This window comes from Pelodiscus sinensis, chromosome 5 (genome assembly GCF_049634645.1).
Source record: "Pelodiscus sinensis isolate JC-2024 chromosome 5, ASM4963464v1, whole genome shotgun sequence".
In the NCBI taxonomy this organism is placed as follows: Eukaryota; Metazoa; Chordata; order Testudines; family Trionychidae; genus Pelodiscus; species Pelodiscus sinensis.
This window is the reverse complement of record NC_134715.1, coordinates 116,681,151-116,708,885: the sequence shown is the minus strand read 5'-3', so window position 1 is coordinate 116,708,885 and position 27,735 is coordinate 116,681,151. Positions and strand designations below refer to the sequence as shown.

Here is a 27,735-nt window from a genome sequence, read left to right as displayed (position 1 = left end):
GCCAGACCACTGGATTCTGGACAATTGGAGTTTTACTGTACTAGAAAATTTGCTAACGCCTTGGAACATAGAGTCAAAACATGTTAAGTTAATTTGTACAGTAATATAAACATTTGTTACTGATTTACCTAGTATAGCTATCTCTGTCTGATGTTCAAAATACTGTTTTTAGCTTTTGCAGGTACTGTGTTATCCCATCTGGTGAACAGAAGATAATTGGCAACTGTACCAATAGTTCCTAGATTAGCATGGCAGCAATGAAAATGTTGATCTTTTGACCACAGTTTTGCTATGGACTTGTATTGCAGATCATATTTCTTTTGCCTAAACTGTGCTCAAAATCTGGGCTTTGTACAAGTGAAGGGTTTTATGGGTTGAGGTCCTTCAATTGGTATGAACTACCAATATAAATCTTGTCTCTTATTAGGGATTTCATAAGGAAAGAATTAAAGGAAGATTAGCTGAAATGAAAAAGGCCTGAGGTTTGGTTTGAGGATGCCTTCTGCTTCCTTTTGATACCCACAACACTACTTATGTAATTGAAAAATTACATTGATTCTTATTAACAGGGCTCGCCGAACCGCGGCGAGCCCTGCTCGCCAGCCACGCTGTCTGGCGATCTGCGCATGCGCAGATCGCCCAAACCCGGCTCTTCCCGGTTACAATCTACTCGCCATGGACGAGTAGATTGTATTATTTGTCAAGCCCTGTTTATTAAATAAACAACCTACCAAACAAAACAAAGTACAAAATTATTTAACTAACTGCTAATTATTTAACTAAATGCAACCATTTTGTCTTGTCTCTTTCTCAGGTCTGTTTTAAATCTGGTTACATTGATGATGAAGAGGAGTCCTCTAGACTTTAAATCAGAGAATTATAGTAAAAAAAAAAAAAAAAAAAAAGATTAATGACCTCTGAATGTTTTTATCTTTTATGTTTTGTAAAGTGTATTATACATTTAAAATATATATATGGGCTTACAGACGTATATTTATTCTTAATTTTAAGTGTTAAGATGTATATTTTCACTAAATCTTCATTGTATGAAAGCTATGAGTGCCACTTAAGTGTAAGCTTGTATGTGTGTTATATAATGTATTTTTAATTGGAATGAATCTGGAAATACTTAAGGGTTTTAAAGTACGAAAACTTATGCTCTCTGTGATATGGATGTTGCTTGGCTTTGGGGTTTTTTTAGGGTTGGTTTTGTTGTTGTTGTTCCTAGCAATTCTACTGAAAGGCACCATGTTTTTTATTCCTCAGAATATTTTTAGGATTATTGTTATACTGATTAATTTAATATTTCTGGTTTCAATAACACTTTTCTGTTTGCTGTCAGATTGCACTGTAATGTAGTTCCTAAGTAATTTAAAATGAAATTGATATAGAAAAAGAAGGAATGAGTTCAGTGCAGTGACCTGTTTCTGTGAAATGCTTTTTACAAGTTTGGATTTAAAGACTATTTATTGGTCCCAAATTGTTCTTGTTTTGTATATTGTGTACAACGTGTATTGCCTTGTTTTTGCAACAGAGTTAATTTCTCTAAATGTTGATATCAGGAGACCATGACTAATTTCTTAATTGTGTGTGTGTGTGTGTGTGTGTGTGTGTGTGTGTGTGATTTCCATTTATCAGAAAGATAAATGGTGTCTCTGTAAGCTTTTTAGAATAATTGCATTTTTGTTCATATATTTAAATCAGGAGTGATTATAACAGGAAGTCCAGATTTTTAATAATAGTAATTTATGTCTTTGGTCCATAGTTTTTCCCCTTCCCCACTCTAGCTATAGCTTATCTGAGTAAGGTCTTTCTCTACACTGGAATCAGAACCATGCCAGTTATATAACTTGAATGCTTCATGGTTATTGTTAATAGGGTTTCCTAACCATTGTGGACAGAACTCTTCCCCTGAGATTGTTAGCCAACTCTATGAAATAGGCTTTCATTTATCGTGTGGCTTGGTGCTAAGTTGGAATGATGAAAAAAAGTATGTTCTTATCTACCAAATGACTGCTTGACAGTTAAATTCTCTGAAACTCCATCTTCACTGAGCATGTTCCACTCCCCTCACAGCTCTTGTATGACAGCTGGACTGCGTATGTGTCATTTCCACAGGGCAACTGAGCATGCTTCAGCCCAGGGCTCGGAACAAGACTTTTCCTGCAAATGGGGCTCCTGGCTGTAGCTATAACGCAAATTGAAATCAGGGAGACATTCTCCTGTGCTCTCAATATTCCCCATTGCTGCCATCCAGTATGGAGAATGAGGAAATGGCAGGTTGGAATGCACAGAAGTGGGAAATGCGGTCAAGAAGAAATGTTAAATGGTTGAAAAGAAGAAATGTTTCAGGAACCAGAGGTTTCAGGAAGCAGAAGATGGGTATAGGAGCCAGAGGATGGGCAACAGAATAAACTCAGATGGAGAGTGAGCATGAGCTGAGATGGAACAGATAGGAGCAAAGGGAGACAGAGAGGCTAAGGGTATAAGAGGTAGGACATAATCACTAGGGCTGTTAGTGTGTACTAGTTTACATGATTAACTGATAACACCGAGCTCATCAGTTCATTCTAATGGTTACATGCACCCGCGCTTGCTGCCTTTGAATCAAAGGTATCAGCGTCAGGGAGCAGGCAGAAGCCGGTATGCATGGGGAGCCTGCTTTTAAGTTGCTCTCCATGTGTGCTGGCTCCCTTGGAGCTGCTTACCCCCGCAATACCCACCTCTGTCTTTCACAGAGGCAGCTGCAACAAGGGGCAGGTGGCAGCTGCAACAAGGGGCAGGTGGGAGCTAGTGCGTGGGGGAAAAGGAGGTCGAGTCGTCGGCAGAAAATGGCTTAAAAATTTAGTGGTTACAGTTTAACAAAAATAAACATTTGTTAACATCTCGAATAATCTCTGGCACATGTGGGTTATATGGTTTAAAAAAACCCAAAAAAACCCAGCCCAACCCAAATGTACCAGTGCTTATTAGAGATGCGACGAACAGTGATATAGCTTCTCTAATTTGATTACTATAACTTCTATGTTAAAACATCTAGGCTACGTCTAGGCTGGCATGATTTGCCGCAAATGCTTTTAACGGAAAAGTTTTCCATTAAAAGTATTTGCGGAAAAGAGCGTCTAGATTGGCACAGAGGCTTTTCCGCAAAAGCATATTTTGCGGAAAAGCGTCTGTGCCAATCTAGACACGCTTTTCTGCAAAAAAGCCCCGATTGCCGTTTTCGCGATCGGGGCTTTTTTGCACGAAACAAATCTGAGCTTTCTACACTGGCCCTTTTGCCCGAATGGGAGCAGCATAGTATTTCCACAAGAAGCACTGATTTCAGACAGTAGGAAGTCAGTGTTCTTGCGGAAATTCAAGCGGCCAGTGTAGACAGCTGGCAAGTTTTTCCACAAAAGTAGCTGCTTTTGCAGAAAAACTTGCCAGTCTAGACACAGCGCTAGTATGGTGATATGAAAGTAACAACATTAACAGTGGGTATATGGAGTGATTGTCTGGACTTAATAGCTGCAGAGGGCAATTTAGGCAAAAATACCATGGATCCATCCTGAGCAGTTTTAAATGATGAAACTGCAGATATCAGCTTTAACAGATTAAAGAAAATATTGTATTTATATTTGCCATCCATGTTAAGCTCTCAACATCAAATAGGATTTTTTAAAAATATAGGTAATATCTTAATTAGGAAATCAACTACTGTAACACCCTTACTCTAAACAGAAAGTTCCCATAACACAGGGCATGAACTAAGGAATTAAAAATACTAAGTGTTAGAGGAGAGCTGAAACAGAAAATACAACAGTGATGTCTTATGAGTAATCCACAGTAAACTGCAACTGATATTAACCCTTCTCAATAATCTGTATTCTTAGTCATTATGCACCTTCAAGTTTAAAAGCTGCAAAAAAGTAGAGTGCAAAATTCATCCTCAGTGCAATGATAAAATAATCACCCTAACCCTAGGTCTTGGAATTCAGTTCAATAGCTGTAGCAGAAATTAATGTAATGATGGAGAAAGACAGACTCACTCCTTGCTGCTGTCTAGGTCAAAAATGGCTCAGAGACCTTCTAGTAAAATACATCATGCAATTTTTTGACAGTATCCTTCTCCCACTACAGGTTGGATGGACCTCCCTGGTCCAAAACCCTTGGTATCTGACCAGTCCAAGACAAGGGAGTTTGCTAAACAAGGGAGAGGTTAGGCCTCTAGGTTCTCCGGGAGGTGCCAGCCTCCCTGCGGGGCTCCCTTCCCTAGTCACTGGGCCCTGCAGGCTCTGACAGCCGGCAACCTCGGCCACTCGCGCTCTCTAGTCCAGGGACCCCTGGTTCTGGTGAGTCCCAGACCGGAGAAGCTGTTACAGGTTATACAGCGTCATCCCAAGAGTAACATAGAGTCCTTAGTTCTTGAAATGCGGAGGAGCAAGATTTTTCATGACTTTGGTTCTATAATCCTAATCCTTCCTCTGGCTGTACCTTCTGGGCTAATGAGTTAATTGGCCTTTTCACCAATTTAGCTCACCCCCGTCTATCAAAAGGACATAATTCCCATAATCAGGTGTGCTCAGTTGCAACTAATTGGAATAGCGGTCATCAGAGCATTGGCCTATCTGTAGTTGCAGAATTGGATCTTATGATGTAACTAAAAAAAAAAATCTGTACGAACAAAGTTTCAAAATTAGGAAAATTGTAGCCTCTTTGTTTCACCAATTAAGAAAAAAAAGATTTCAGTTCCTCATACTGATAATTTGACACCAGGGGATGTCCTGATCAGTCTTGGGTCTGTCTCAGAGAAAGGCAATGTTTACAAGCGCCTTTCGAAACAATTGACTGTCCTGTCCTGTTATAGTTGTACATCTCAACCAGATGAATATTACTGCCTCTTCCTACTGCACTTCCACTCATTCATGTTCATTCTTAATTCTTCATATGGATCAACACATATCTGCTGTAAATTTGCTCAAAAAAATAAACTCTGTTCACATATGGGCAAAAAAGGAACACGTAATTTTTAATCATAATTGTTTCAACTTTTGTTGCCACCTTTGGCGATTTTAGGTCTATTGGAAAAGAGGCACTCTTGACAAGCAACAGCATATTGTTTTTTATAAATTGGAGTTTTATCTAAAGTGTAATGAGTGGAGCAAGGGTATAGCCATCAAGATTCCTGGGTTTTATTCCTAACTAAGTCAGCATTTTACCCATTAGCAAATAACTAATCTGTATAAACATCTCTAAAATGTGCATGTCCTCTACTTTAAAGAAGTGTTGAGGTCTAACAATTGTAAGATCTGTAGAGAAAAGATATATCTCATTTTATTTGCAGAGAGAAGTAGCATTTTTTTCCTCATTCAAAAGGTGCTGTCTTGTCAGAAAACTGTCAAATTTTCATAGCTTTCCAAATAAGCACCTGTTTCACTTATCCAACAGTGAATTAAATATGAGTGTTCATTAAATTTCTTTAAATTGTTTGCAACGTACGTTTCAAAATGTATATATTCATAAGGCCAAATTCAATAGTGCATTCTGGCTGCTTTATTCTATTCAAGCAATACAATACAACTGAAAATCTGGAGTAACTAGCCACTTAAATTGGATTTACATCACCAGAGTGGCATAAAATGGCTCAATCATACTAATGAATTTGGCCTGCACTGAAGATTGTATTTTTTTTTTTTTTTTTTTTTTTTTGCCATGAGGTAGTCATAGTTTTTTATTTGAGACTTTGGGTATGGATAGGTGGATGTAACAATGAACAGTTAAATCATTTTTATTAAGAACTTCGAGTTACAAAATTTCTACATCTGTGAAGGGAAGTAGAGACTGATGGAAATCCAGTTCTACGGAGATGTATGTACAGTCCTGCTGTGTCTGCTACCTTTGCAGACAAGCACATATACCATAAAGGCAGTATTAGGCTCTTGCCTGCTCATCTTACTATGCCACTTCTATGCACTGAGGGCCTGGTTTTGTGCCATTTAAGCTTTTGTAGACATTTGATTGTTTACTTCATTCAGAGCAAGGTTGGGACTCAAGATTGGGATGCAAGCGAAGGAAAAAGGTACTAAATGTTTTTACTCTTAGGGTATGTCTAGACTACATTGTTTTTTTTGGAAAACACTTCCCTTTAAAAAAAAAAAAAAAAACTTCACCTGCATCCACACTGCAATCACATTCTTTCAAAATTAAATCGAAAGAATTCAGGGTTTTTTTCAACATTGGTAAACCTCAGTTTATGAGGAAGAACGCCTTTTTCAAAAGACAAATTGGAGAAATGGTCTGAGGTAAACAGGATGAAGTTTAATAAAGACAAATACAAAGTGCTCCACTTAGGAAGGAACAATCAGTTTCACACATACAGAATGGGAAGTGACTGTTTAGGAAGGAGTACTGCAGAAAGTGATCTAGGGGTTATAGTGGACCACAAGCTAAATATGAGTCAACAGTGTGATGCTGTTGCAAAAAAAGCAAACATAATTCTGGGATGCATTAACAGGTGTGTTGTGAGCAAGACACAAGAAGTCATTTTTCCACTCTGCTCTGTGCTGGTTAGGCCTCAGTTGGAGTATTGTGTCCAGTTCTGGGCATTGCATTTCAAGAAAAATTTGGATAAATTGGAGAGGGTCCAGAGAAGAGCAACAAGAATGATTAAAAGTCTAGAAACCTATGAAGGAAGGCTGAAAGAATTGGGTTTGTTTAGTTTGGAAAAGAGAAGATTGAGGGGGACATGATAGCAGTTTTCAGGTATCTAAAAGGGTGTCAGAAGGAGGACGGAGAAAACTCTGAGGATAGAACAAGAAGCAATGGGCTTAAACTGCAACAAGGAAGGTTTAGGATGGATGTTAGGAAAAAGTTCCTAACTGTCAGGGTTGTTAAACACTGGAATAAATTGCTGAGGGAGGTTGTGGAATCTCCATCTGTGGAGATATTTAAGAGTAGGTTAGATAAATGTCTATCAGGGATAGTCTTGACAGTACTTGGTCCTGTCCTGAGGGCAGGGGCCTGGACTCAATGACCTCTCGAGGTCCCTTCCAGTCCTACTATTCTATGATTCAATCAGGTCTCGAGGGTGCCAGACTAGAGAGGTTCAACCTGTATATTAGACAGAACATCATTGTAGTCAATGGGGTAATCGTAAGTAAAACTGGTATACATGAGATCTGATTCAAAACCCCTATGTTATACTCAGAGCTATTAGTGGCAAGCTATGGATCTAAAATATTGGGTCTGGATGTGCTTTTGTATTGTGTAATTGAGAACATAAACAGTCTACTTGGTTTTGTCTTCTCTAGTGTGTCTTCCTTGGTTTCTTAATGACCATACATAAATATATATTTTTAGGTCATATTTTCAAAGCTGTGAAATAATGTGACAGTAACTCAGAAGTTTTCATTATCATGTCCTGTGACCATCAAAATGGAGTGTTCCTGTTTCAGGTTGTTTTTGTTTCTATTAAGAGTCTTCTCCTTCTCTGTTGTTAGCTGTTGAGATAGTGCTGTATATCTGTGTTCACAATACCTATACAAAAGTCTCTATTTAAAAAATCAGAACTTAAAATTACTCTACCACATCAACATGAAATAATTGTAGTACCTCAGATAGCAAAATGTAGTAGCTATTGATGAATGCTGTGTTTTCCTTTTGGTAGCTTTAAATTTTAGTTATGCAGCCTTATTCCCATATATGAAAAAGAATTGCTTTTGTTTCAGTGGAAAACTTGATTAGTTTGAGAAACCAGTTTATAGACTTTTTAGAAAGTTATTCAAAGTGAAGATGATTCTTTAAAGGTGCAACTAATGACACTGTGTCAGTTGGTTCCAATGTGGTATTTGTGAATTCTAAATGCTGAATCTAGCTTTGCACAATGTAGAGAAATTTCCCATTTTGTCACTAATGAAATAAAGTACTGTTTACAACAGTGTTTCTTAAACTTTTTAAAACCGAGGAACACCAAACAATACTTTTTTTTTTTATGAGGAACACCAAGGATTTTTTTGTTGAGGAGGGGGCGAGGGAAAGGTTGAGGGGGGGAAAAAGGTCAGGGGGAAGTTAATAAAAGGTTGCTTGCCCCTTTAAGTGTGGCCATTTTGAACTTTGTTGTTCTCCGTGGCACACCTCCGACCACCTTGCTGCACACCAGTGTGTCACGGAACACAGTTTAAGAAACACTGGTTTACAAGATTCTAGAAACTTGTCAACAGAGACAATAGACCTTTGTTTTAGTTCTGTAACATGAACTTAAACAACTGTATCAGGAGTTGTATTTGTTTTGGTTTCCAGAAAAACTTGAGTAACTTTTGTTATATAGTTATCCAATCAGCACAACTTTAATAGAATACATTAATACAAACCATTAAACTGAATTCTGGTTCTTTCTAACTTGAATGATCCTAGAGGCATTTTGATGGAATGTTATATCTTATGGAATGTCTGCACAATGTCCATATTTATTGTATGTCCAGATGTAGTACGCATAAGAAGCTCTCATTTCGTCTTTGTATAATAATGTCAATACACCAGAATTCTTGTTCTAAGTATAACCATTTTCATTGCTATATGTGAGCAACATAAGTTATAAAAGTGTCTTCCAATCACTGAAGTGTTCTTGTATCAGCAGCTTTACATATTATGATGCATTTTTTTTATTCCTGAAATAAAAGCAAAACACTGCCAAATAAATAGATCATATGTCTGCATTTTGTTCTATGTAATGAGTCTTTCATGGGGATCAGGGTGGATGAAATAATTTTAATAAATAGATTTTTATTTTCATATTGATAGTTCATTAGCAATTTAAGATGTTAAAGTGGGAAGAAAGTAAATAGTGTTGTGTACTTGATTAGCTTCCAGATCATTAGTAGAATTTAAGTTTTATATATAGGGTTTTTTTTAACTGAAACATTTCACACTTAAAATGCTCAATTACACTTAAAGATGAGCCTGGTCTTCATGAACAGCCTTACTGTGAACTCTTTCCCCCCACACACACAATCACCTTCCAGAATATTGAACTTCCACAGGTCAAGGAAAGTAAAATGCTTCAAACAGGCTTCATTCCACGAGCAGGGTTTATCATTTTGAAGTGAATGGGATGCATGCTCCTAAATTACTTGTGTTCTTGAAAATATGGACATTGAAGCAAACTTTGAAAATGTTGGCCAATATATAAAAATGTAAATTATTTTGTTAGTGGCGTGAAAGTGAAAATAATTTTTAAAAAATATACAGTGTTGGTCTGAAGTGACATATTTCTGTATGCCTAAACTGCAAATTAAGGTTTGAAGGTAATGTATGTAGGCATGATTGTACTACCTTTAATCTAGCTAGTAGGGATAACAATAGTATTGAAAACATGGTGGCACATCAGTTTGGGCTAGCTACTCCATACAAGCTTGCCAATAATCTTGTGTTTGAACTTGGGTTGCTAGCCTATACAAAAATCTTTGCTATCACATCTTCATTATGCTAGCTAGATCAAAGGTAAGATGCCTACCTGTGCTATGATCACACCTTAATTTGTGTTGTAGACATACCCTTCGGCTAAGTCTACACTGCAGGCTTCTTGCGCAAGAACTGTTTTGCTGAACAGTTCTTGTGCAAAAGGTCTTCCACAACAGCTATATGTGAGCTTTTGCATAAGAGTGTCCATGGCAGTGTGGATGCTCTCTTGTGCAAGAAAGCTCTGATGGCCATTTTAGCCATAGGGGTGCCTTGCGCAAGAAATACATGTTGCCTGTCTACACTGCCATCTTGTGGAAGAGCTATTGCACAAGAGGACTTATTCCTCAGGGGGAGAGGAATAACTCTTCCTCAAGCAGCCCTGTTTTCCGACACTGTACTATAAATTTACTTGTGCAAGAACGTGCGTGCAATGTATACGCTCTGCAAGTTTTTGCACAAGAACAGTCGTTCTTCTGCAGGCTTTTTGCACTGTAGGCATAGCCAGTGAGAAACTTCCCCCCATGAAAATACAACTTTACACTCTGATGCTGGAAACACTTCTTTACATGCTTAACTGTAAGCACATGAGCTTTTGTGGGCATAACCCACTTCTTCAGATGACCAAGTGGGAAACAGGAACATTGTCCAAAGTCACATGGTGTGGGCAGGCACCAAAAATCTGTTAGTAAGAAATAAATTTCAAACCAAAATGTATGTTTGTCTGCTCTTTTTTTATCATGTCTCAAAAAGGAGGTTGTCCATGAAAATGTTTTGATTGGCCTGGTGGTCCATGGACTGAAAGGAGTTGAGAACCACTGGAACTAAAGTATTTGTTGTTTTTTAAGTTTTTCCTGTTACAGACTAACTTGGCTACCCCTCTGAAGCTTTTAAGCACATGGATAGTGCTGCTGAATGGGAGTCAATTGTGTGATTAAAGTTCCACATTTGCTTAGGTTTACTTTTCATTAGTTATTACTTTTCATTATTTTTGGATGTTTGTCTGGCAGGTTTTTTTTTGTAAATTTCAAATAAGATTCTCTACCTCTAACTACAACACTTCCTTCCTGTTCTGGCATTTATAATTTAGAACATTATACATTTTAACCTAAGTTTCACATTTAGTTTTACAAACCTCAATCTGATTTGATTTACTTATAGGAATTTGTTGTTTCAATTTGCATTTTATGTATATTGAGTGGTACATGTAATCAATACATGGCATATATTATATTCTAGCCAAACTCATATTTTCATCACTTAATACATACAAAATTCATAATGGTCCACATAGTCTGGGAATGGATAATGTATAATGGGATTATGTTGAAGGAAAAGATACCATTTTTCTTTGACGGAAAAGCTGAAAATTTTGGCATTCTTTTATTTTTGAATTCTTAAACATAATTCAGTTTTAAGGATTACATGCAATATGACTTTGACAAAATACCTGTTTCATTATAATGTCATACTACTATATATTACATCATAATGTTTCAACCATCACAGAATATTTTTTTAGTCAAATACAATAAACAATTCAAGCCAATCCTGTCTGAGCAATGAGTTGCTGAATGCTTAATTGATAAAATGAGGCTTCTTCATTCTACATTGTCGTAAACTTCAGAAAAGAGTGACAGGATTGATTAAAGGATTACAAATAATCTTATAGTAGACACATAGACTGAATACTTTGAATCTTAACAGAGACAAGGTTAAGGGACTTGACTACAGTCTATAGGTATCTCTCAACACGGGGTAGAAATATTGAATACATGTCTCTTCAATCTAGCTGAGAAAGGTATGACATGAGCAATAGCTGAAATATGAAGCTAAGTCAAATTGATGCTAGCATATATTTTAATAGTGAGACTAATTTAACTATTGGAGCAATTTCCCAGGGAACACAATTCAGTGTGCAACTGCAGTAAATTAACATAAATGACTTTCTACAATTATCTGTGCCTCTGAAAACCTGGCATCATAATGAAGTTAAATAATCAAGAATGGACAGGACTAAGGGTACGTCTACCCTGCAACACTTCCGAAACAACTAGCGCTATTCTGAAATAACTTAGTCTGCATCTACACAGCAGGCAGTTATTTTGGAATAGTGTCAAAATACTGTCAAAGTGGAGGACTTCTTACTCTGACTCCTGTAACCCTCATTGTAGAAGGAATAAGGAAAGTCAGAGGAAGAGTTCTCTATTTTGAAATAAGTGCTGTGTAAATGCTCCCAATTTCAAAATGAGCTATTGTGAAATAAAACTGACGTAGCTCAATTTGCGTATCTTATTTCAAGTTAAGCCTGGCAGTGTAGACACACCCTAAGAAAGAAAACTTTAATTCTTAACTTCAGATATAATTCTAGAAAGACTCCTTGGACAATCCTCAATCTTACGTTAAGCATCTTTTTCCGAGAAGATGGAAGCTTAATTTGTGTAGTATGAAAATCTATTTCAAAGTGTCTTTTCTTAGCAGGTGGAGCATATACTAGCCATATAACTTTCCTAGTCTATGCAAACTTCAGCACTTAGTTTTCCAAAAGCTGCATATATTTTGTTGCAGAGTATTTGTTACATTGATTAAATTTGCCTTACTTTTTCTAGCTGCTATAATGTGCATAATAAGGGGATTTCAGTTAAATGGGTTCAAGCAGCCAGTTATATTAAAACCAGCAGTTGAAACTGTGGAAAATTCAGTGGAACCCTACATTGATTTTTTTGATTTGCAAAAATTGCATTTATAATGACAGAAGTATTGACTTAAAAAGTAGTTTATAACAGTATGCTGCGAAATTAGTATTACTTTTTCACAAAAGAACAAAGGTACCCTTGGTACAATTATAGGAAGAAGAGGAGCCAGGTGCTTTTCTGTAAATCAGAGTACTTGGAACAAGTTTTATCTTCAGAAAGGCAAACATTTTCAATTCAGTGATGCTGAATATATACAAGTATGAATGATTCAAAGTAAGAGGTCTATATAGAATCATGATTCGATGTAGACTCACAGATTCTATAAAGATTCATATGAATCATACAATCATATGCAAAATGTCATGCTGGCATGAAACACAGTACTAAAGCCCCATTCTTAATATAACCCTATTTTAACTTTGACCGACATCTGTCTTAAAACTATGGCTTCGAAAACAGAAAAATGGGATCTAATTCAGATTAAATACTCTGCTTAGCAATGTATCACTGGTTCTTTTCAGTCTTTTAGCATGAGTTCTTGTAATGTCTCCTTTTAGCCAATGTCAATATCTTTGTTCTATAGTCCATGTGGTAATAGTGGAAAAATTAAGAAACCTTAATTGGTTTTTCCATTTCAACAGAATAAAAATCAAGAGGACGTGCTACTTGGAAAGTAGGTGTATACTAAGTGCACTTACTGGAAACTTGTATATTCTGTAAAACTATATTGAGTACTGATAGCACAAGTAGTGTTCTGGAGTGTAGAATGAAAGTTGTATAAAAATACTATTTGATCTTTGCAACCTGTTCAGTCTAAAGTAAAAAACTACTTTTAAGAAGTGTCTTTGAGCTTAAAGAATTTTTGTCGCTGTACTCAAAGAGAAGTCATAAACCTCATTGTCTTCCTACTTCGTTTATGTGAGTACCAGCTACCTGAACCCTTAGACAAGGAGACAAATGATAGCATTTGGCTGGTGCAGACTCAGAGGCATCGTCTTTTCTGTAGCAATGTCTTAGCTCAGCTTGTCTGATCCACCTGTAATTAGGAGAGTGTACCCAGATAATACTTTCAAGCAAGAAATGAAGGAAACTACTGCTGAAAACTGGATCTGAAAAAAGTGAAAGGATTTCTAGAGATATACATGGAAGAGCTCCATTCAAATTTTGTCACAGGTATTTTCCTTTAAAAGTGCAAGATGGAGCTCAGAGCTCTACTTACCCTGCTGTCCCTTTCCTCTGCATCCTGGTCTGTTTTTAAAACTTGGATCAACCTATCTAGTTATGTCACTCAAGGGTGTGAAAATTCATTTTTCAGAGACACAGGCAGCCTTCAGAGACACAGTTATGCTGCCTTAAGCCTTGTTGTTGATATCATTAGCTCAATGGAAGAATAATTCTATCAACCCAACTACTGCCTTGCCACAGGTGGATTTACCACAGCAATGGAAAACCCCTTCCAGTGTTGTAGCAAGTGTCTACACTACAGCACTATGGGAAAGTAGCTGCAACTCGTCACTAGTGCTTACAGGGTAGATTTACCCCATGAGGTGTATAGACGATAGGCCAGGGATGGGCAAAATACAACCTGTTGGCTGGATCTGGCCCATCTGCCACTTCTGTGTAGGCTGCCTTGGTTTCTGGCAATTAGGACCACAGCAGAGGATGGAGTCCAATTGCTGGTGCCCTGCGTGCTGCAAGGTGCGCAAGTGTGAAGGGCTGACTGGGGGATGCTAGCCTCAAGCTTGCCCCTTCTGCCTGAGGCCCTGCCCCCTTCTGAGTCCTGGAGTTAACTTCTCCCCTCCCCAGGAGTCTGGCAGCTGTGTAATACCCACTGGAGACTTTTTCTTCATTGAGTTTTATTTCTTCTTTTCACTTACTAAATGTAAGTTGTAAGTAAAAGTTTAGTATTAGTATTATTACAAATTTAACAAGTGTTCATAAAATAGTTTGCAATATCAATTGCCTTCTAAGAGAAGCTGTGGATAATTGTGTATTCAGTTAATTACTAAGTGCAATTTGTTGTATAAAAACATAATGGAGCCTTTTCATTAAAATAGTAGAACTTTGTGGCCTGTTTTTGCAGAGGGATCATTCCACAAATTAGTGCCCATTCCTGCCTTAGCCCTTGGATGCATGCATGTTGTTCAATTTTAAACCTACAGGGATGATGTCATTCAACTCAACCTTAGGATATGGGTGTATTACAGCAGCAAGTGTATGCCGCTAGAGTACTGTACCTTGTATGCTTCCTGGATCTATGGAAGTGGGTTTTTCTGAAGTTCTGAATTACATAATCCACTTCTGCAACAGGTAGCAGAGTCCTTCCACTGCTTTAACTCAACCTTACCCTTGCTCTAGACATATCTAAGTCTAACTTTCAGAGAACAAACTTATTTACGCCCTGAGCTCCATTTCATTCGCAAATAGGAGTGTTCACATCAGAATTTTATGGGCACTAGCTTCTTGTCTGTCATTAAGTCCCCTGTCATGTTCCTGACTATTAAAGGACAGACAACACCATGGGGCCTGAACCTAGTAGCAACGGAAATACAAGATCTGGGTGTAGATGGTCCCTTAGGTTGCTCTAAGTAGGGCATACCCCCAGCGGCCCTCGTGCAGTCTGCTGTGCGCTGAGGATCATGGGTTGTGGGAGCCCAAGGGAACGAAGCCAGCACCATGCGACCGGCGGACTCTGGCAGACCGGCCCAAGTTTGACATGAACCAAAGGGGCACTAGGACCCGACAGCGACTTTCGCGAGAGGAGGCGGGGCAGAACGGAGTGGTTGGGGGCGAGGGGAGTGCGGATGAATGTATGCCCTCTCAACCAAGTTTGTGTTTATCTGAAGGGTGACCCAGCCTCCCTCGCTAGTGGTGATTTGGCCAGTATTCCTGAGCTTCCTTTCTGATTGGTGGTTGAGGCTGTCACTCTTTAGTTTTCCAACCCCCTCCCTGAGGATAGGCCGGGTTCAGGGGCATGCGCGGGGACCTTTGCTCTCGGCCGGGCAGGGAGGGTTAGCGTGGGGGATGATGGGAGGTTTCCAAAATGGCGGTGAGGCGGTTTCGAAGTGATCGCAGACCCCTGCAGCGTCTCCTCCATTCATTGCAGTGACGAGCGGCGGCGCGTGCGGACCCCGGCGGCTGCAGACACGGCGGCGCGGCGGCCGGGGCGCGGCAAGCGGAGAGTTTCTGAGGCCCTAGGAGGGGGCAGTCCGTGCGCTGAGAGGGGGCAGGCTCCACGCTCCCGGGCGCTGCGAGGCGGCTCGGGGAGTCCGGTCCGGGCGCTGCGATTGCCTGGCCCCTGAGGGAACATGGCCACTATGGAGAAGCTGATGAAGGCCTTCGAGTCCCTCCGCTCCTTTCAGCAGCAGCAGGGTCCGGCTGCCATTCCCGAGGAGCCGCTCCAGAGAGTGTGAGTGTGCGGCCGCGGGGCGGCCAGGCTAGGTCGGGGGCAAACCTAGGAGGGGACCATAGAGCTTTCTTAGAAGCTGCCGCCCCAGCAGCGGGGGTGGAGTGGGCGGGGGAAGGGACGCCCGTGGGGGGGCCTGCCACTGGTGGGGCGGATGGGCCCTTGATGTTGTCTCTTGAGCTGACGGATGCGTGGCGGCGGGTTCCAAAGCAGTTGGGTTCCGTTACAGGAACCCAGCAAAAGGCTCTCACCAGAAAGAAAAGGTTTATTAACCTGCTCCGCAGTGAGGGTCGCTCCCCCGAGTAGAGCAGCAGCTTCTTTAGGCCGCTGCTATCTGCTACGTAGATATATACACACACATACATACACCTCGTGACAGCCAGGGAGCCTCTCGCATGCTCTAGCGAACTCCTGGAATAATAATAAATAGTAATTCACGTGTGTGCCCGCAAAGCAAGGCTGGTATTCTGTACTCAGCTGGCCTTTTCTCATTGGAAGAAGATAATTTAATAAAGTATCCTGGTAATTGGGTATCCAGAGTCTAGCATGTACTGAACTTTTATTTTTGAGGGGGAAAAAGAAGCTTTATGTGAAAGATCCTTGGTCGGTAGTTAGGTTTGTTTTTCTTAAAGCAGCAGTTCTGTTAAAACAGACAAATTATTATAGTAATTATGATGTATACTATAAAATGTGAACTATGAGACTGATATGGAGGAATGAATAACTTTAAAACAGCTAAAACAAAATACAGGACTATATAGCACTTGAAAGACTAACAAGATGATTTATTAGGTGATGAGCTTTCGTGGGCCAGACCCACTTCTTCAGATCAAATAGTGGAAGAAAGTAGTCACAACCATATATACCAAAGGATACAATTAAAAAAATGAACACATATGAAAAGGACAAATCAAATTTCAGAACAGAAGGGGAATGGGGAGGGGAAGGTAAATGTCTGTGAGCTAATGATATTAGAGGTGATAATTGGGGAAACTATCTTTGTAATGGGTAAGGTAACTAGATCCTTTGTTCAGACTCAGGTGTAAAGTGTCAAATTTTAGCATGAATGACAGTTCAGAGGATTCTCTTTCAAGTGCAGTCTAAAAGGCTTTTGAAGCAGGATGCAGGTAATTAAGTCGTTGAGACAATGTCCTTTCTGGTTGAAATGGTAAGAAACTGTTTTTCTTTGTGATCCTAATATCTGTTTTGTTGGCATTGATCCTTTGGCGAAGTGTCTGAGATGTTTGTCCAATGTACGTAGCAGATGGACGCTTTCGGCACATGATAGCATAAATTATATTTCTGGATGCACAGGAATATGTGTTCTTGATCTTATAACTCACTTGATTGGGTCCAATAATGGTATTGCAGAGTGAATATGTGGACAAAGCTGGCAATGGGGTTTGTTGCAAGGGAAGGTACCAGGGTTGGTATTAGTGAAGTATGTCCAGTTTAGTATCCTGTTCCAGTATGGGCTGTAGTTTATTGATAATGTGTTGGACAGGTTTAAGTTGGGGGCTGTAAGTAATGACAAGTGGTGTTCTATTGTTGGTTTTCTTGGGTCTGTCTTGAAGTAGATGGTTTCTAGTCTGGCTCTTTCAATGTGCTTTTTTATTTCTCCGGGTGGGTAGTTGAGGTTTATAAATGCTTGGTAGAGATCCTGAATTTTCTGGTCTCTGTCAGTGGGATTAGAGCAGATGCAGTTGTATCGAAGGGCTTGACTATAGATGATGGATCGTATGGTGTGTTCTGGATGGGTACCCTGGGTTGGAATTGCATCCCCAGAACTGTCAGCTGGCTGTGGCTTTGGGTGCTGGTCCATCCCCCAGCAGGACTCAGGCTCTCTTCTCTCCCCTTTCAGGCTTCAGTCATCTCCATGTCATTATCCCCACACACTTATTTTTTAATAAAAGTCCTGAATAGGTCCTGGGAAATAAACAAAAATTAATTAAAGCCCATAACCTGTCTGTGAATTTTACTAAAAATAAGTGTCAAATTCTTAACCTTAATGATGACTGTTCTGGACTCTTAACTATAATGCTTGGGTAGAGGATGAGTACAAGGAGCTGTTCAGTGCTACAGTGCTGTAGTAGCACAATCCTTGTGATTTTCTTTTTAAAGTCTTGATGGAGCAGGTGTAGAGGGCCCCAAATTAAAATCTTTATTGTCTAAATGCTGAATGTAGAAAACGGTGTTCTTCCTGATTCCCAGAGTATGAGGGAAAACGGAAGGGCTGTGGGTGAAGTGATTTTTCTGACATCTATGTAGTGAAATTATAGTTGGAGTTGGTTCCAGGATATTAGAGACAAAGTCGATGAAGTAATATCTTTTATTGAGTCACTTCTGTACACTAAAATATATAATCTCCCCGATCTGTCTTTCTGTTTTCTGACTTGCTGAATGTTACTGAACTGCCAGAAGGAAGTCTGCAGTCCTGGTGTACACCCTGATGTGGGACTAGTTAAACAGTTTCCTCTCATATTTGGAGAAAGTAGCAGTGAATGATTCCCTCCTCCCATTTTTATTTTTACAGGGAAGTGTTTAAGAAGAATAATGCTCATATTCCTGACCTGTCCTTGGCTGCTTTCTTATGTGGCAGTGGGATGATCCCAGTGTTTGTGTATCTGTTGTGCAGGTGCTTCTTACAATCTTGAGCAGGGGGATAGTAAGTGGACTCTGGGCTGAATGTGTTTCACCAAGGCTAGCCCCTGGCTGGCTGCCAGTCATTTGTTTACCTGCATATCTGCAGGCACAACTGCTTACAGCTTCCGTTGGCCTTGGTTCTCTGTTCCTGGCCTGTGAGAAGCAGTGATCTGCCCATACCCACAGTTCCTGATAAATGCAAAATAATGCATTGGAAAACAGTCACAACTATATGTATAAAATGATGGGAGTTAAATTTAGCTATTAGCACTCAAGAGTAGGGATGTAAAATCCTGTTTAATCAGAATACCAGTTAAATATTATATTTAACCAGTTAACAACTTAAAAGGGGGTGGATGGTGAGCCACCCCACCTGGGCTGGAGTGGCCTCCCTGCTACACTAGGGGCTGCTTTGGCTGGGCATGAGTGCTCCTGTTGGTGATGCGCTGGTCCTGCCATGGGCATGGGCTGCTTTGGCCAGGCTGGAGCTCCCCTTGCCCACAGTGGGTCCTGTTGGGCTGGAGCAGCCCCCTGCCCAAGTTGGGCGGGTGGCTGCTTCCGTCCACTGGTTAACCATTCACATCGCAACCTGAGAGCAATCTTGGAGTCACTGTGGATAGTTCTCTGAAAACATCTGCTCGGTGTGCAGCAGCAGTCAAAAATAGAAAACAATGTTAGTAATCATTTATAAAAAAGGCTAGAGACTTAGATAGGGATATTTGTTAAATTTTGTTTAATCAACTAATTGAGTAGTCAGTGGAATTTCCTGTTGGTGATGCGCTGGTCCCACCATGGGCATAGGCTGCTTTGGCCAAGCTGGAGCCTGGTCTAGAACATGGGAAACTGCAGAGCCACAGTGGAGTTAGCTCCTGGACCCGGGAGTTAACTCTGCTGCTGCTCTGCCTTTTAAATGTAGTAACAGCCACATGACTCATTTAAAAGGCAGAAGTGCAGCAGGAGACCGAGCACAAGCTGAGAATCAGCTGTCCCAGCTTGTGCCTGGACTCAGACACTGCACCTCTGCTTTAAAAGCATTTAAAAGGCAGAGGTGCAGCAGGGGACCAAGCACGAGCTGGCAATCAGCTGTCCCTGTGCATGCCCAATCCCAGATGCTGTGCCTCTGCCTCTCCTGTCCCCTCCCCTTCAAGCTGCCCCAGCACCAGCTTATGCTTCCATCCTCCTTTCTGCTTTTCATAAAGGCAGCAAGGTGGTGGAAGTGACTAGTTGAGGAGTCACTTGACTAGCTGCTTACATCCGTAGAATAAAATAGAAAATATCTTATTACCTCTATATAAATCCATGATAGGCCCACATCTTGAATACTGCCTGTAGATGTGGTCGCCTCCTCTCAAAAAAGATGTCTTGGCGTTGGAAAAAGTTGGGAATGGGGCAACAAAAATGATTAAGGGTATGGAACGAGTACCATGTGAGGAGAGATTAATAAGACTGGACTTCTCAGCTTGGAAAAGAGGCGACCAAGGGGAATATGATAGAGATGCATACAATCATGACTGGTGTGGAAAAAGTGAATAAAGAAGAGTTATTTACTTCTCACTATAACACAAGGACTAGCGGGTCACCAAATGAAATTAATAGGTAGCAGGTTTAAAACAAACACAAAGGTAATATTTGTTCACACAGCACATAGTCAACCCTTGGAACTACTCGCCAGAGGATATTGTTAAGATCAGGACTTTTAACAGGGTTCAAAAAAGAGCTAGATAAATTCATGGAGGATTGGTCCATCAGTGGCTGTTAGTATGGGCAGGAATGGTGTCCCCAGCTTTTGGTTGTCAGAAGGTGTGAATGTGTTACAGGATTACCTGTTCTATTCATTCCCTTGGGGCACCTGGCATTGGCAAGATGCTGGGCTAGAAGACAGAATAGAATGCTGCACTAGGTGGACCTTTGGTCTGACCCTTTACAGCTGTTCTGTACTTATCCTGGTTTAGAGAATAGATTGAAACTTGCATTTACCATTGATTAATGCTATCCAGAAAACTTTTTCCAGAGAGCTTCTTATAATGGTATCTTTTCCACTAAAGACCTTTGTAAAGTATTACATACAAATGAGTATCAAATATCATGGCAAGGATTTTAATTTAAATTTGCAAAATAGGAACATTGAAAATCCAGGCTTCTGATCTAACCGCATGGACACCGTTTTAAAAATAGGCAGTATGGTATGTCAAACAATTGGTTATGTAGTTCCTGGGGTCACCCAGAACAAATAAATATGCAAAAATAAAACACACTTAGGCTACATAGGATGTAGTTATAGTCTTCTTATGTTTTAAAATGCTATTATAAACTAAAAAGGACACCTTCATTTTAAATCTTTCTTTTACCTGCAATATTTTGACCCAAGAATTCTATAATATAGAAGTTAGAGGGAAAAAAATGTGTGTTCACTGTGCATTTGACAGAAGTTTGTGTTTGGTCTTTTTCATTGCCCCTACTGGTCAATTTCCATAATTGTTTGTGTGTCTGTCTCACCAGGGGAGAGCAAATCACTTAAAAATAGGAAAATATGATAAAACTGCGAAGTGGCAGAGGGACTTGGTCTTGTGGGTAAGGCACTGAACTACAAGGGCTTGGTTGATGCAGGATCACATAAAAAAAAAATCACCCTATAGCCTCTTACTGTCTCTTTTCCTTTTGTAAAATAGGGATAGTAGTACTTTATGTACTAAGTGTTTAGAACAAATCAGTTGAGGTACTCAAGCACAGTGGAGATAAGCTCTTTTGTAATTCTCATCAACCAAAGAAATAGCACCACAAATTATTTTTCATTCTTAAAAAAAACAAAAAACAAAAAAAACCCCCAAAACCTCCAGTTGCCAACCTACAGCTGTGGGTCACATGTAGCCCATCAGCATTCTGTGTGTGATATAGATGTCAAAAGTTGACTGCTAAGCCTCACCCTTTAACGGTTACTGGTTTTGATTAACCAGCGGGGACTGAAGCAGCTACATTGCTAACATGTGACCCACGAGACATTTTGTTTATCATTGCCCACACTCAAGATAATCAGGTTCCGCTGGTTTCTGTTAGGGTTGTTAGTGAGTAGTCGACTACTCGACTACCCAATAAGCATAAACGTATCCGGTAGTCGAGTGGAGTCTTTGACTACTCATTTCCCCCCTGCTTTGCTGTCTTTGTATGAGAGGTAGCAAGGACAGGGAAACAGCTTAAAAGCTGGTGTCTCCCCCCCCCCCCCCCCCAGCACCATCTCCGTGGTGCTGCCTGTCCCTCTCCCTGCTGCCTCTGTGAGAGGCAAGTGTGGTGAGATAAGGAAGGCTGCTCATGGTAGTTGGAGGCTGTTCAGGCAGCAGCTCCTGTCCATGGGGGTCCCAGCTGGGACCTGTCCCCCCTCCTCCTCCCCCAACTTCCGTGGACAGAGACTGCTGCCACCAAGCAGCCGCTGCCCGTGGCCAGCTCTGGCCACCACGAACCGGGGCAGCTGGACTTGGTGTGAGCTGGGACTGAGTAGTCCCAGCTCATGCTGGTCCAGGATGCTGCGCCTCTGCATTTTAAATGTAGTAAGAGCCCAGCAGGTTCTTACTACATTTAAAATGCAGGGCCACAGCACAGGTGGCTCCTGGAGCCAATGAAAATTTTATTGACTATATGATTAGCCAAATAAACACAGTTTAACATCCCTGGTTTCTGTTCAGGTAAGGTTTTTTTGGTGGTTGTTTTTTGTTTTTGTACCTGTATTACCAAAATGACAAGCACATGAGGTGAAGAACATGCTGATTGCACACATCATTTGACTGAGAGCCATGCGCTTTTGTTACATCTAATCAAAGCATTCTTTACTTCAGTCTTCACTGCTGACAATATTAGGGAAATTCCCAAACCTGAGACATTCTTTTTAGGTGACAAATCTGAGGAAATGTTCCGGACTGAGGTGTCATTGGAGGAGGATTTGGAAAAAATTGATAAACTTAAACAGTAACAAGTCACCGGGACCAGATGACATTCACCCAAGAGTTCTGAAAACTCAAATGTGAGATTGAGGAACTATTATCCATGGTTTGTAAGCTATCCTTTACATCAGCTTCTGTGCCTAATTACTGGAAGATCACTAACCTGATTCCAATATTTAAAAAGGGCTCTAGAGGTGATCCCGGTAGTTACAGAACAGTACCGTCTAACGTCAGTACCAAGCAAATGAGTTGAAACTATAGTAAAGAATAAAATTGTCAGACACAAGAGGAACATAACTTGTTGAGGAAACATCAGCATGCTTTCTGTTAAGGGAAATCATGCCTTAGTAATCTACTAGACTCCTTTGAGGGGCCCACCAATATGTGGACAGGGGGATCCAGTGGATATTGTGTACTTAGGTTTCTACAAAGCGAAACTCACCAAAGGTCACTCATCAAAGGCTCTTAAGTAAAGTAAGTTATCATGGGATAAGAAGGAAGGTCCTTTTGTGGATTGATAACTGGTTAAAAGACAGGAAACAAAGGGTAGGAATAAATGCTAAGTTTTCAGAGTGGAGAGTGGTAACTGGTGTCCACCAAGGGTCTGTCCTGGGACAAAACCTATTCAACTTGTTTATAAATGATCTGGAGAAAGGGGTAAATAGTGAGGTGGTAAAATTTGCAGATGATACCAAACTTGCTCAGATAGTTAAGACCTACACAGACTTTGAAGAGCTTCAAAAAGTTCTCACCAAACTAAGTGATTGGGCAACAAAATGGCAAATGAAATTTAATGCTGGTAAATGTAAAGTAACTCACATGGGGGGGGGGGGGGAAACCAAACGAACCCCGACTACACGTACAATATAATGGGGACTAATTGAGCTACAACTACTCGAGAGAGATCTTGGAGTCATTGTGGATAGTTCTCTGACAATATCCATTTGGTGTGCTGCAGCAGCCAAAAATTCAAATAGAATGTTAGGAATCATTAAAAAAGGGATAGAGAGTGAAACAGAGTATCTTATTGCCTCTATATAAAACAATGATATGCCCACATCTTGAATACTTCATACAGATGTGATTGTCTCATCCCAGAAAATATATTTTAACATTGGGAAAGATTTTAAAAAAAGGGCAACAAAATGATGAGGGGCTTGGAATGGGTCCCATGTGAAGAGAGAATAAAATGACTTGGGCTTTTTATCTTAGAAAAGCGGAGACAATGGGTGTGTCTAGACTACATTCCTCTTTCGACAGAGGGATGTAAATTAGACACTTTGAAATTGCAAATGAAGCTGGGATTTGAATTTCCCATGCTTCATTTGCATATTTGTCATGGCACTCTTTTGAGAGAGTGCTATTTTGAAAGTGAAACCGTCTAGATGAGGTTCTTTTGAAAATAGAAGCAGTTCTTGAAAGATCCTGTAAACTGAGCCAGCTCCAGTTCTGTTCGTCTGCTCCCAGGGAAGGGGTGGGGGAACCCAACACCACGTGCTTCTCAGGCGAATGCTGTATGCATTCAACCACTCCAGGACCCACCCCACCTCCTGTATATTCAGGGTGTCCCTGAGGTTTGCAGGATCTTTCGAAAAAGTCTTCTATTTTTTGAAGAACCGCGTCTAGACCGTGGTTTCACTTTCAAAAGAGAGCTTTTTTGAAAGAGCGCCACGATACGAATCTACAAATGAAGCGCTGGAAATTCAAATCCCGGCTTCATTTGCAATTTTGAAGTGTCTAATTACATCCCTCTGTCAAAAGAGGGATATAGTCTAGACATACTTTAAGGGGGGATATGATAGAGGTCTGTAAAATCATGACTGATGTGGAAAAAGTGAATAAGGAAAGTTATTTACTTATTCCCACAATATAAGAACTAGGAGGATCACCAAATAAATTAATAGGTAGCAGGCTGAAAGCAAAAGGAAGGTTTTCTTCACTCAGTGTAAAGTCAGCCTGTGGAACTCCTTGCCAGAGGATATGGTGAGGACTAGGACTTTAACAGGGTTCAAAAAAGAGCTAGATAGATTCATGGAGATTAGGTCCATCAATGGCTATTAGCCAGGATGAGTAGGAATGGTGTCCCTAGCCTCTGTTTGTCTGGAAATGGGTGACAAGAGAGGGATTGTGTGGGGATTACCTGTTGTTCCATCTCTCTGGGGCATCCGATATTGACCACTGTTGGCAGACAGGATACTAGGCTAGATGACCCTTCAGTTTGACCCAGTATGGCCGTTCTTATTGCTATGGTTAAATTGGTGCACCTGCAAGTGCAGTTAGCAAAACTACACTATTGTGGGAGGTGGTCTTGATTATGACAGTCTTGTGGCCCACTAGATGGAGGGCCACTTGTGTGGCCCACTCAGTACCCTAAGTTGCTCATCGTTGGTGTGCACAATCAGCTAAAGTTGGCATGGTCAGCTTTTTAATATTCATTTATCTGATACAGTAATAACTTTTTTCTTATTAAGCTTTTTGCTATGGAATGTTACTGTATATTACAGGTAAACAAATGGAGACACCTGAGATTTGTAAGTTCATACTATACAAATATTTAAAACTAGAGGAAATTATCAGGACGTTCAGGTATGAAATTTAGATGTACTGAAACTCCGGACTCATTTTCTTCAAAAAATTGGGACGTACAGTATAATACAAATGGCATGAATGATTTTCTTGTTCTGTGTTTTGGGGGGAAAATATATATTTGAGGATCACCTAAATCAGTGCTATAAAGTTGCAAGAAAACACCAGCTGAATGAGTGCCAGTTTTGTTTGGGATTTAGAAATTCCCTAGTAGTATCTGCCACAAAGACATTACAACATGAAGTAGAGCATACAACTGACAAAAGTGAAAATAACTGATCTCTTTTCAGTTTTGAGAATTTTAAAGAAATTGTTTCATATAATTCAAACAGTACACTATTACTGCTATGAGATTAAAAGATTACCTTAAAAGATTATCTTTTGATATACCAGACAAATGAATGCCAGTACCTTTGGTAAAAGTCGAGTGATAGACTACTGTACTTTTTGCATCCTTTGAGAGATCTGGTCCTGCTTACATGATGTGTGTCTAAAGCTATGTAATATAATTCAGTCCATAGGAGTCAGTGTTTGGAAAGATTTGAGTCTAGTAAAGTGTAGATGTTGTTTTTTTTTCTGAGTTTAAACCAAAATACAGTCTGAGTCATTGTTTTCAGATAGATTAAGTTCCATTTTTAGCTCAAATAATTGTGTAGATTTTTATAGTGGATGACTTTGATAGGATTGGATTAGCTTGTGACAGTTCAACTAACTTTGAAGACATGCCTGAATCTTGCTTGGAGTTGGAGTGTCTTTGGCTTAATAATTAGAGGTCTGCAAATCTTCAGGTATGTGCTTTTTATCAGAGGTATCCCCATCCATGAATGTGGATATCCATGGCTCATTTTTTGCACATACAAATTATATCGGTGCATGACTCTAACAATTCAAACTACAAATGTAGCCATATTCAGCCACTTAGTTGGCATACTTTTTATCTGATGAGTGTGTATGCATTTCCAAATGTAACCTGATTAAATAAATTACACTTTGCCTCTGTGTCAGAGTACACAGCTCTTCTGGTGTTAGAAGGCACTGTGCTGCTGGAGATGCTTGCTAAAAATTTCAAAACTACCTTGGTTTAAAATTTTAATTGAAGAGTTTGTTGACTTTAATTGGACTTAGACTGTAAGTCGCTTAAGTATTTATGATAATTTTATCCTGATGTCTTAAAAGTGATGTGAAATGGGGATTGACCATGATTTTTAAAGATCCTGTGTTACCTTTCCGAGAGCTAATGGTTTTTCTCATAGTCCTTTTGGCCACATGTCAACTTGGTTACTCATCTTGCCTACTATGTAATTTGGCCGTGGTGTTTTCCATTATTTGTCTTAAACACTAATTCAGAGTTGGTGGTTGTTCTTAAACGTCTGCTTTTTTATTCCACATATGGTTTCATTTAAGTGTTTGTGTGTTTTGGAGGCGGGCTTGAAATTTTTTTCTGTAAATATGTAAGATATTTTAAATTCTTAAGGATGAAAGGTGCTTTAATATAAAATAATAATAAAATCATATTCTGAATCCTTTCCTTTATTCACTCATTCCTCAAAAAATCTCTTGGGTTACTATAAAATATGAGGCGTTTCTTCCCAAAAGGAAGTTTGAGAGAGTTAAATCCATTGTATCAAATATTTCAACCAAAGTAGAAAATTGGATGTCACTAACTGACAAGAAATAGGTAGCTGAGATTTGTGTCACTGAAGAAACTAATTAGGGATGTTAAAATGCATTTAAGTAAACATGTAACTGTGGTTACACGCAGAGCAACAAGTGGCTCCCTGGACGTACTGGCTTCTGCCTGCACTCTCTCCCCTCCCTGATGCGGCTGCCTCTGATATAGAGGTAGCAGCTAAGGATGTTAAACAGCGAGTAATTTACTAGTCGAGTAGTCAGTGGAATTTCCATCGACTAGTCGATAGGCACTTCTGCATTCCTCTTTTGAAATGTACAAGACAAGAGGGGGCTCTTGTACATTTCAAAGGAGGAATGAGGAACTCTGTGTGCAGCCCAGGACCAGTGGGAAGTCCTGCTGACTCTGGGCTGCACTCAGCGTGCCAGCTTTGAAATGTACAAGAGTCCCCACCCGTGGCTCTTGTGCATTTCAAAGCAGAAACGCCTTCATGGAGCCTGGGGCCAGCGTGGGACTGAGAGTCCCCTGTTGACCCTGGCTCCATGAACGCGCTGCTGCTTTGAAATGCCACGCGGAGCCCAGGGTCAGCTAGGGTGTCCCATGGTGGCATTTCAAAGGAGCAATGCCACACAGCTGAGTTTGAGATCAGCTGTGCGGCGCTGTCCGTTTGAATCGCCGCCGCGAAGTTTCAAAGTGGCAATCCTGCACGGAGTCTAGGTACGAGCTGCCACTTTGAAGAACCCTTTTTTTTCCCCTCCCCCTTTTGCTGCCTTTATCTGATAGAGGCAGCAAACGGGAGGGGGGGGAGAAGATTGACTAGTCCATAACATCCTTAGTAGTAGCACGTGGATGGGGGATTAAGGGACAGGAAGCTCCCCCAGAAGCTTGTGAGAGCAGAGAGCTGGCTATTAAGCTGGCTTTCCGTGTGTACCGAGAGCCTCTACATAACCATGAAAGTTCATCTGTTGACTGTGTACATGGTTACACTTTCACATCCCTAAAATTGTTACAAATTTGGTTTGACACATACTGGAAGTTTTTAAAAATCTTACTAAAGTAAAAGTAGTTTTTAGGTGGTATTTGCTTCTACCAGTTTTTGTCATTCTCCATTCACAACTTCTCTTCAAAATGTGTTTTCTGCTGTGTGAAAAATGTGCAGAAAGGAAAGGAGAAATTAAAGACATAAAATAAAGCAAAAGATTTTCTTTCTAATCTTCTAGTTGTAGTGATCTTAGGTCTTGCTTTTAAATCAGTAGGCTAAACGTTTTCAGATTTCCCATCTCCTGAAATAAGTTTTAACTTAATGTCAAACTTTTGTACTCTTATTATTGGGGATTAATATGAGTACAGTGTGCAAATATTTCCTCCTTCCATCCCCATAAAGGCTGGCATTTGAGGTGTCAC

General features: G+C 40.2%; 2 protein-coding genes across 9 annotated transcripts in view; both read left to right on the top strand.

The window, feature by feature from the left end:
* GRK4 (G protein-coupled receptor kinase 4) overlaps positions 1–15,543 on the top strand; it is a 100,112-nt gene extending 84,569 nt beyond the window's left edge. For all 3 annotated transcript variants that reach the window (XM_075930838.1, XM_006128265.4, XM_075930839.1), the window contains one exon: positions 815–15,543. In XM_075930838.1, the coding sequence (XP_075786953.1) occupies positions 815–868 (54 nt within the window). In that variant the 3' untranslated portion in view covers positions 869–15,543. The remainder of the gene's footprint in view (positions 1–814) is intronic.
* The window catches only part of HTT (huntingtin), a 204,258-nt gene continuing 191,926 nt past the window's right edge, over positions 15,404–27,735 (top strand). For all 6 annotated transcript variants that reach the window (XM_006128262.4, XM_075930826.1, XM_006128263.4 and 3 more), the window contains exon 1: positions 15,404–15,543. In XM_006128262.4, the coding sequence (XP_006128324.1) occupies positions 15,443–15,543 (101 nt within the window). In that variant the 5' untranslated portion in view covers positions 15,404–15,442. The remainder of the gene's footprint in view (positions 15,544–27,735) is intronic.